Raw genomic sequence first — 11,628 nt, forward strand, 5'->3', positions numbered from 1 at the left:
GGAAGCCGTTCACGAGAGTTGCAATCCAAAAACCAACTTGCCAGTAAGCAGCGAACAACGAAAGGTAAATGGAATTATCAATTTCACTAACTTATTGCATCCAAATTCTGCATCGAAACTATTGAGAGGCCCCCACGGGGTTTATCGTTCGAGTTCCCACAATGAAAATAAAACCTAGAGCTAATCCTCTAGGAAGATCAACCTGTTTGCCCGGTGCCTCCCACTTATGGCCCACGCGACCATTCCCAATAAATTAATTATTATTAATTAATTAAATCCGGACATAACACTAGCCTCAATGTCGATTTCCTTGGATAAAGCCAGCACTTTCGGACTGTATGTGGCAATTCTTTTTATTCCCATCAGTAGTTCGTTGGGATTTTGAGCTAACTGATGCATTGATGTCCAAAAAAATCTATTAAATTATTATCCATTGTTATAATAGTTAATTCAATTAAAAATATTAAGATTAATTGAGCATGTGTGTGTAAAGGTAAGTGGGTGTGTATGTCTGAAAAAGGTTTGCGTACCTTTCAAGTGAATTAATCGATTGATTCTTCAGTAAAAGTCATCTATTTCCGCAAAGACATGATCAATGAATTACTTCTTTTCAATGGTTTAATTAATAATAGAGTTAGTGAAAAAAAACGATATCAAAGTCTTGTTAGCATTACAATTAAGAAAAAAATCTATCGATAGGGGAGAGAGGGGGGGGGGGCAAAACGGGGTGCCCCTAAAATTTCATTGAAAAAAAATTTTTTTTTGTCTAATTACTATAAATTCGATATATTTGCGCATTTTTAGCCCTACGCATGACACCTGGGGCAAAATGGACTAGCCAAAAATTTTAAATGTTGCGTAATCGCACTATATTTAAATTTAAATATAGTTGCACTTCCGGCAGATAGAGGCAGCACCTACTGGGGCCTCGTGGCCTTCGAATTCAAACTTGACTTGCGCAGTGCGGCGCATGCGCATCGTTTTTCCTGCCTCTTGTCGAGAAGACCGACGCCATTATCTTTCGCAAATACACATTCAAGTGAAAACACGTGTTTTTCTAAATCGTATCATTTTGTGCTCATCTCGAGTTATTAATTAAAAATATTGATAAAAGTCAATTACGCACTCATCAAGCTCTATAAAAATATAATTATTTTTGTAAGTGTGGGCACCAGAGCTCAAAAATAAAATAAACCAAATTCAAGGATTCAAGTGATCAACGACCACGTTTTTCCAAGAGGTTACTTCGACGGAAATCATTACAGGTGCTTATTTCTCCACTAAATAATTATATCAAGTGTTCGTAAATATAAAACACTTAATTTATAGTAAATTAATTATCAACATGCTCAATATTTTAAATAAAATTAAATTAAATCCTCGCTCGGTAGCCTCTGCAATCATGCTACCACGTGTTCAGGAATTAAATTCAATACAGGGTAATTTAATTAAACTCATTAATAGAAAATAAACTAAGTGATCATAACTAATCAATACTCAATGAACTCAATTATTTATCGTAATTCAAGTGTTCAATAATTAACTTCGCTCGGTAACCTCTGCATTCATGTTACTTATACTCATTACATTTTTTGCGATCTACCCAGTGTTCACTTTCAATTCAAATTAAATATTTTAATTATTTACTCGAGATCAATTTTACATTTTGCATTCATTTAATTACGTATTCATAAGATCAGACAATCTAACCCAGTGATTATGTGCTGTGACGAATAAAATATTGTTATATGTTTTTTAATATGCGTATTTTCAAATATCCTAACCACCTACCAGTCCTGGCATTTTCTTAATTAATTATTATTACAACACTAAAAAAAATGATTTTTTTTTAATTTTTGTCGTTAAATTAGAAAAAATTTAATACATTAATTCATTTTTCGGTTGATTATCGATAGATGGGGCGAATTTGGCTACTAAAAATATTCGAAAATAATATTTTATTTTTTAATTGATAAAATTTTTTCAATAATACAAAATAATCGGTAATCTAAAAAATCTAAAGACACGTTTTTTATTTTCCAAATAATGACAAATAAGAAATATAGAATTGTTTTTTTTTTATTAAATAACAACTAGCAATTAAGCTAATCGAGGGAGAACTATTTATTACACTTAAACATTTTTTTTTAATATTATAAAACCAAAAAATAGTTGTCAAGAGAAAGAAATACATTATTAATGATGAAATTAATTTAGGTTTAAATAGTATTTGACAGGGTTCAATATTTTCAATATTTTTCTTATTTATTGAAAACCAAAAATTTAGATATATTTGTAAGATTAAAAATTAATCAGTAGTATCAGAAAGTTTTGAAAGTTGCGCAAAAGAGAATAATATACTTTTATTTCAGGATTAATAATTTTTCGATTCGATTGAATAATTTTATTAACTTGCTCAAGAACAGAAATTGAACTATATTTTTAGGATTCAAAACTATTCAGCAAGATCACAAATTTTTCAAATTTACATAAGAGTAAAAATATACTTTTATTTTAGAATAAAAAATTATCGGGTGGAAGTAAAAATTATTTGAACTTGTGTAAGACTAGAAATTACAATATAATTTAAAGATTGGAAGCTATTTGAGAGGGTTCAAAATTTTTCTAACTTGCACAGAATAGAAATATATTTTTATTTAAAGATTAAAAATTATTGTGTGAAATTGAAAATTTTTTGAAATTGCGTAAGACTATAGAAATTTAAGTATCATTTTAGCATTCTGAAGTTGTCATTCTGCCTAATACTTTTTTATTCCTGAACCAATACTATATTTTTAGTATTTATTAGTCAGGATTACAATTGATCAAAATTTAGCATTAAAAATAAATTTTTTTTAATTTTTCGATTGAAGTAAGGTAAAATTAAAAATTTTTTATTTACCTTTAAATTGCTTCTAATGAATTAGAAATTGGTTCCGGATAAGTGTATCCAAAAATAAAATATGTCAGCATCGTGATGAATAGGCCATTATAAAAGTTTCCGACTACTGGTATTTTTTTTTTTTTTCAATGACAATAACCATCGTCATATTTTTGTCATGTATCGATGTTCCTAATGGAATAAATCAATATTGTAATTAAATTTTGTTGATTTATTTCTCAAATAAACTAAATTAGACCTACAGTTACTTGGTTTGGATTCATCCAGCAGAAAATTTAGAGATATGAATTTCCTACCTTTGATTAATAATGTAGGATGTAAGCGTTTAATTTTAGTTTCTAGAAATTGATTGTTAATGTCTTGCTGTGGAATGAAGAGTTTATAATTATTTTTAGACTACATATTTAAATACGAAAATTCCTTAATGAAAATAATACGTACGTCATGTACTAAGTACAATAGTCTAAGAGCCGGTCCTACTTCGACCTTCACCGATCCTGCAACCTGATGAGATATATTTTTTAAAACGCTTAGATAATAGATAAATACGTCTATAATAGCTTGCCTATCAAAATCCTGACCAAGCTATTTTTAAATAAATTAATAAAAATTAAATTTTTTTTAATTTTTTACCGTACTTGCAACCTGCCAAATTATACTCTAACAGACAGCAAATAATGCATAGAATATGCCGCAGTAGCCTTGCCTATCCATTTTTTGACCAAACTACCTGGCAAGCGGATATAAACAGGTAAGTTGTTACGTCAAAATAACACATATTAAGAGTAGCGCTCCTGTTTAGCCTTCGCCTAGCGGAATAACTGGGACGGAGCTATAAGGATGACTGTTCACTTAAAATTAAAAGAAAATAAAACTAAAAATGTTTTGTTGTCTAAGAGATAAATTAAAATAATAAAATTTAAGTAAAATAAAATTTAATTAATTAAGTGAAATAATAAAAGCAAAATAAAACAACTTCCAAATTTATTTAAATCAAAACAATTATTTAAAAATTATTACAAAACAAAGTTTAGTTTGCATTAGACAATTAAATGCAATTTACAGTTTTACACTATTATAAAATGGTTTAACTGTCGATTTCAGTTGTCATTTAATTTATTTCAAATCAATCAATTATTATTTAAATTTGATATTTAATTATTTTGTTATGTCCGACCGATCGGACATGTTTTTCTTTGTTAAATCATAATTTTTTTGGGGAAATAATATTTTAGAATATTTTCCATCTAATACTAAAATTATTATTTCTTTGTCGACTCTCATAAAATTTCAAGGTCAGGGTGCAGCTAGCACGTTATCAGGTGGAATTTCGGCAGACCTACATGACTAGTAATAAAAAAAAAAACTAAGGAAACAATACTTAAATATTGAAAAATACCAATAGTTTAAAAATAAGAATATGTCATAGACGACATAACCGACAATAGAAAGCTTTAATCCCCACCAAGGCCAGAGTGACAGTTGACGCACTTTCTTATTGCAACTGCACTTTAAAATGAGACTTAGAATAAACAGTACGATTGTAATGTACTTTTAATGTGTTTCCTAAACTGAAAACTATTTAAAAATAAATTAAGATGTCTAGACAAAGAAATGTTTAAATAAATAAAGAATAAAAGGTTTTCAGTTAGATGGTAAAGATTGATAAATTTTAGATAGTGTTAAAAGTGAAATATTACCGAAATCAAATAAATAAAATAAAGTATTAAAATGTTAAAATTTAAAATAATAGCAAAAATGTAAATTTTAAATAAATAAAATAAAGTATTAAAATGTTAAAATTTAAAACAATAGTAAAAATATAAATCTCAAATAAATAAATAAACCATTAAAAGTTCTGAATAAAATATTAACAATTTATAACAAATTCTATTAACAAATCTAAATAAATTATATAACATTCAACAAAAAATGAGAGAGGATTAAAATATGATAACTTAAGTTAAATAAAATAGAACATTTAAATTTCGTGAAATATTAGAATTAAATTGCAAACAAAATAATCAATACAAAAAATTAATTGAACCATATAAAAAATTTTAATTAATAAAAAGATATATACATAAACTAATATGTCATAAAGGTAGAGGAGATGGGAAACGGACCCAATGTGGACGCTGGAGGGAGGACCCATGTGGAGGGAGTGTGCACCCGAAACATTGGTACCCAAGGGAAGTGGGAGGAATAAGGGTCGCATGATTGGCCTAGTTTTTCTTTTTGGGGAGACTCCGGCCACTCCCTTCGCTTTCCGTACGGGTCGGTTTCCTATTTTCCAAAATTTTTGGGTAGAGTCAGTCGAACGGAAGTAACAACTGTGGATAGTCGCAGTTCTTAATTGTATTGGGAATTATTTTTTTTTGAATCTTTAAACATCTTAATGTTTTTCGTGTAAGTTTAAGCCAAGTAATTAAAGGTGAAATTTAAAAAGAATTCGAGTGTACTTAAAACAAATCAATTTAAATAAATTGAATTAGGAAAAGAATATCCAACGCCGAATCGAGTAAGTCAGACCAGAATTCATTTATATTTAATTGTCATTTTTATTTTATATAATTGTATTTTTTTTATATTTCTTTTATATCGTTATCGCGTGCGTTTTTGTTTCAATAAAAAGGAATAATCTGAATTATTGTTTTATTCCGTGTTCCTCAATTAAAGTTGCCCATCCCTGTCTATTGGTTTAAAAACCAAGACAAAAACGGGCGGTATTTTCATTACGTAAACCGTTTTAAGAAAACTATTCAAGATAAATTGAAGTTAGTGTCGGCTGGAAGCCACCTACTGATAATGAGTGGGTTCAAATCCGTGTAGGCTAGTTGCTACCGAATAATAAAACCGATAAATTATATAGTCAAGTTTACGTAACAATTTTTGGGGGCTCGTCCGGGATACAAAACTTTAATTGAGGAGTTGTGTGAATAATTAGAGATTAAATGATTCGGAAAAGGGAATAAATGCCTAAGGAAGAACCATCTTACTCACTAAGAAGTAGAGGAGACGCGTCCCACTCTGACGGTTTACCTCCAGTAACGCGGAAGAAACGTGATTTTCAATTTTCCAATCAAACGGCAGATTCGGGTCTCGGGAATTCACACGTCCCAGAATATACTTCCGACGAAAGTTCAGGTGAAGAATTAAATAATAAAACTGATAATACTGTCCAAAATCTAAATACTAGCAATAACTTAATTCAAAATATTCCTTCCATTCAAATAGGGCCGGTAAATCGGGAAGAAAATATTGTACCAAATAACGACCCAAATAATCCGGAAAATATGGTACTACTGGCCAATCAGACGATTTCTCTTAACGATGCACTCGTTTGCGTACCGAGATTCGATGGGAACGACAGTGATTTAATAGACTTCGCGAGTTGTTGTCGGGATGCTAAAGCGATGTTACCCGCAGCCGTCGAAGGAAATTTGGTTAAATTAATTTACGGTAGTAAGCTAAGTGCAAACGTTAAACAATCATTGAAGGCTACCACTTTTGATACGTTGAAAGATTTACTTAAAGCATTAAAAAAGGTTTTCGTTCCTACTAAATCATTGTTTTAATTGCAAGGGGAGTTGGGTCGTATTTACCAAAAAGAAAACGAGTCCGTGATTGATTACGTCAATAGACTACGGCAAAAATCTAAGGAAATTACCGAGTGGTTTCTTTCAAATAATTTAGAAGCTACCGAAGACCAAGTTACCGAATTCAAAAACCAAATAGACGCGTCGGTCGCGGAATGTTTCACTCAAAACCTAAGAAATGAAATTGATCAAAGAATGCCAGCATGCGTGACGGTAGAAGACGCGTTGGCAAATGCTATTCAAATAGAGAAAAAATTAAACGCGCGTAATGAACTTAGGAAAGATCCAAATGAAAGGGAAATAGATGCAAAGAAATCAAAACCGGTGAAATTCATTTCAAATAATAATAATTCTAACAATTCCGATAAATTAAGAAATTTGACGGACAAAACTAATAGCGCTAATAATAATTTTAATAAACCAAACACTAGTAAATTACAGAATTCACAAATGAGGTGTCACCGGTGTCAAAAACCGGGACATTTCGCTAGAGAATGCCCAGAATCAGCAGCGGAAAATTGTCAAATTTGTAATAAATCAGGACACTCTGTGACAGGGTAATTTTAATGAACATAAATAAATAAATAAATTTGAATTTGAATTTCGTTCCCGCCATAACCGGCCGATGACCTCGTAAGTTACGAGTAGTGTTGCGACTAGTCACCGGGTGTCGCATAGATCACTAAGGCCCGTCCGTTCGTCATTTCCTTTAGTTTAAAAAAGTGGGAATAGGTTTCCGGAGAAGTGAACGGGAGTGAAAAGATATAATGGACTGCGGAACAAAAGAAGTTAAGAGTTGTCCAGACGACGAGAACCAACGGACGCAAACTTAGCATCGTCAAGGTAAATATATACGTCCGTTCACGCTTCACGTGGAACGAGGCGATAATTAATTTATATTTAACTGTTTAATTAATTATTAGGCCTTTAGGCCGATAATTATAATAATCGATAACTTAACAAAATATTAATGCGTACTGTTCCTTGACAGATTACCAATTGAAAAATTTGATTTGGGAGACAGAGAGGGAGGCGGAAAAACTCGAGAGGCCCAGACATCACCAGCAGAACAAAGACAGGAGTACCAGAAAATTACTCAGCGCGTCTGGACTTTGTAAGGTAAAATTTATAATTGATTAAGGCCTCTAATTTGATTATTAGAGGGCCGAATTAATTATAAATTGATTACTTAGCATCTTTCTACTGGTTACATAATTTAGATCGGTATCTCAAGGCCCGTCGTCCAGTTTGAATTCGCCCTCGAAATTTCCGTAAAATCTTGCCGGGTACTCGTTGTTCTGTCGTAACTCGAAATTTATTTCATTCGAGGCCTCTCGGCTGGAATAAAATAAATTTTTCCGTATAAATTATTCAATAAATAAATTCAATAATTTCAATAAAAGTATTCAGGCCTTGCGACGTCAATTTACCGGCCGAATGTTCGAGTCAATTTTAACGTAATTCTAGTCGTAAAATTAGTCATAAAATAGTTATAAAATAATGTTAAAATAATTCTAATTAAAATTATAAAATCAAAAATAAGACGCTAGAAAAATTACGATAAAATTGTGTCGAGTAAAACTTAAGAATGGATTATTTTGTCAGTAAATTAAGTTGAGTAAGAATAATTATCAAAAAATTTCGAGTAAATTAAATATATATATTGGAAGCAATTGTTAAAGGAAAATTTGTCAGTGAAAATTAATTAATTAATAATTAAATTAAAACCAAAATTAATTAATTAATAAATATAATTGAATTAAATGAATCAGTGAGAATTAAGTAGTTGTGAAATGTTTATACTGGAAATTTTATTAGTGCAATTTTATATTAAAATATCAAGTTTAATAATTGAGTAAAAGAAAGTGATGTCATTGAGTACGAATTAAATAAAATAAAGTAGAGTGCAAAGTCGAGTCAGTAATTTTAGTAAAGGAAAACTGTGTCTGTGATTTAGGTCCGGTGGACATGTTAAGTTATTTTAAACAATTATACATCCAGGGGATGTTTTTAAATTAATATTAAGGTTTACCGTCCAGGGGACGAGGTATATTTTAAGTGGGTGTGTGGGTGTGGGAAACCGTCCAGGGGACGAGAGAAATTTAGTTTGTCATAAGTTACCGTCCAGGGGACGAGAAAATTTAGTTTGTCATAAGTTACCGTCCAGGGGGCGAGGAAATTTAGTTTGTCATAAGTTACCGTCCAGGGGACGAGAAAATATTAGTTTGTCATAAGAAACCGTCCAGGGGACGAGATTTAGTTTGTCATAAGAAACCGTCCAGGGGACGAGATTTAGTTTGTCATAAGGAACCGTCCAGGGGACGAGAAAATTTAGTTTGTCATAAGTTACCGTCCAGGGGACGAGATTTAGTTTGTCATAAGGAACCGTCCAGGGGACGAGAAAATTTAGTTTGTCATAAGTTACCGTCCAGGGGACGAGAAAATATTAGTTTGTCATAAGTTACCGTCCAGGGGACGAGAAAATATTAGTTTGTCATAAGGAAAATATTAGTTTGTCATAAGTAATGTCCAGGGGACTCAGTAGTTTGTCATAAGAATATTAGTTTGCCATAAGTAATAGTTATTGTCACAAGGTCAATGAAATAAAGCAAGGTGCTTAAAATAAAATAATTTGGATTAACATTATTTCAGCCTATTCTATAGTTCCTCTTCTCACTCACAAAATATTACAAACGATCCTGAATAAATAATTAGTCTCAATTAATTAAAATAAAATCCTACAACATCCGGTTCTGGAAGGCCGAGTCCATCTTCCAGTGGCGCCCTAATATTCGACCATAATACTAGGTGCGACCAGACGGCAAGATTAGTCTCTCTGTCATAACTCGGCTAAAACGTGTTATCAACTTAAACCTAACGGCGATCAAAACCCTTTTAAAAATTTAAGATGTCAACTATGCGATAAACTTGGCCATTCTACGAAAATTTGTCGGTCAAATAGTAGTTCTGGGGTAAGAAATACAAATCCAGGTAATAACGTGAAAATTTGTAATTTTTGTAATAAAAAAAACCACACCGAAGAACAATGTAATTGGCTATTAAAGGCAACAAAATACACGTCGGGAAACTCGAAAGAGTCTCTCCCAACGGGCACGGGGAAAGACGGTCTCTCGAAGCGCCGCGTGAACGTAGTACACCAAACCGACTCAGACAGCGATTCCCAATAATGAAAATAAAAATAAACCGTGATTTGGACGATTTACCTTACGCTACTATTGAAAAATCTGGCAGAAATAAAGAAATCATCATGATGTTAGATTCGGGGGCTTCACCCAATCTAATCGAGCTAAGATATTTACGTAAAAACATTAATATAAATTCTGATGATATCGTTGAGTTGCACGGTATCGCCAATATACCTATTTCGACCCTCGGTAGCGTTACACTTAAATTATTCGGAAAAGAAACTATTTGTCACGTGGTACCCGATAACATGGCCATTCCCCATGCAGGACTCGTCGGGTCCCAATTTTTTTCAACTCACGGTGCGAAGTTTGATTTTAAGAATCGATTTCTGGAAATCGGGAATAAAAATTATTCTTTTAAAAAAAGTAATCGGGTCGAAAACGGAGTTATGTATATACCACCGCGTTGCGAGTCTACCTTTTTCGCCAAAATAAAAAATTCGGAAGTAACGGAAGGATATTTAGCTAAATTAAAAATTTGTAAAGGTGTTTATGCTGGTGATTGTACGGTTAAAGTAAGCGGTGATCGGGCGTACATGCAAATCTTTAATACGACAGAAAAGGAAGTGGGAATAAAAATTCCCATCTTAACTATAAAAGAAGTCGAGAGAGTTTATGATCCTGTATCAACTGATCAATGTGATACAAAAGACGTTAGTGAAAATCTGGGAATAACGAAAAGAATATTTTCGATCACAAAAACTTACAGTGACGAGACCAGACTTCACAAAATTAAACCACTGTTAAGATTAGATTATTTAGATATGGACGAAAAATCTCATGTTGAACGGTTAATAAAAAAATATTCAGACCGATTTTACGACCCAGGGGAACCCTTGGGTTCGACTAACGTTTACAGACACAGAATTCCAACAACTACTGACATACCATTTACCACAAAACAGTATCGTATGCCTCAGTATTTAAAAGCTGAGGTCGACAGACAAATTAAGGAAGGACTCGAAACAGGAGTAATCAAACCTTCAGAATCGCCTTATAACAGTCCCGTCTGGATAGTCCCTAAGAAACCGGACTCCAAGGGGAATAAACGTTGGCGAGTTGTGATTGACTTCAGGAATTTAAACGAACGGACGATCACTGACGCATATCCTTTACCCAGCATAGTAGACATACTCGAACAGTTGAGGAGATCACGGTATTTCTCTGTTTTCGATTTGGCATCGGGGTATCATCAGATTGAAATGGACCCTAACGACAGCTATAAAACCGCGTTTTCAACCCCTCAAGGACATTGGGAATATACCCGAATGCCTTTCGGGTTGAAAAGCGCACCTGCAACGTTCCAGCGGTTAATGGATACGATATTAACTGGTCTGCAGGGCATTTCAATGTTTGTTTACCTCGATGACATAATTGTTTTCGCAAAAGATCTAGAGGAACACGAAAAACGGATTGATGATTTGATGCAAAGGCTACGAAAGGCCAATTCACAGTTGCAGCCGGACAAATGCGAATTTTTACGCCCCGAAGTTAATTATTTACGACACGTAATTAGTAGGAAAGGGTTAAAACCGGATCTAGCGAAATTGGAGGCAGTGCAAAAGTTTCCAGTACCAAAAAAACAGCAGAACATTAGAGAGTTTTTGGGCCTGACAGGCTACTATAGACGTTTTATAAAAGATTTTTCAAAAATTGCAAAACCGCTGACAAGGTTACTTGAAAAAGACCGCGATTTTTTATGGACTCAAGAAACAGAAACCGCTTTTGAGTCTCTAAAGGATGTACTTTGCACCGCACCCGTTTTGCAGTACCCGGATTTTTCCAGGCCATTTATTGTAACGACAGATGCTTCCGGAATTGCCGTGGGCGCAGTTTTGTCTCAGGGGGAAATTGGAAAGGACTTACCTATAGCGTACTACGCGAGAGTTTTGCGCGACGCCGAGTTACGATACGACACGTA

The 11,628-nt window shown here is 32.8% G+C and overlaps 1 protein-coding gene across 1 annotated transcript; it reads left to right on the plus strand.

The window, feature by feature from the left end:
- Positions 1-5,877: 5,877 nt before the first annotated feature.
- On the plus strand, positions 5,878-7,062 carry LOC106694019 (putative uncharacterized protein DDB_G0286901). Its single transcript, XM_014443972.2, has 2 exons — positions 5,878-6,367; positions 6,488-7,062. The coding sequence occupies exons 1-2, from the start codon at positions 5,878-5,880 to the stop codon at positions 7,060-7,062; spliced, it is 1,065 nt and encodes a 354-aa protein (XP_014299458.2).
- The last annotated feature ends 4,566 nt before the right edge of the window (positions 7,063-11,628 follow it).

The sequence above is a fragment of the Microplitis demolitor genome, chromosome 6 (genome assembly GCF_026212275.2).
Source record: "Microplitis demolitor isolate Queensland-Clemson2020A chromosome 6, iyMicDemo2.1a, whole genome shotgun sequence".
Taxonomy (NCBI): Eukaryota; Metazoa; Arthropoda; class Insecta; order Hymenoptera; family Braconidae; genus Microplitis; species Microplitis demolitor.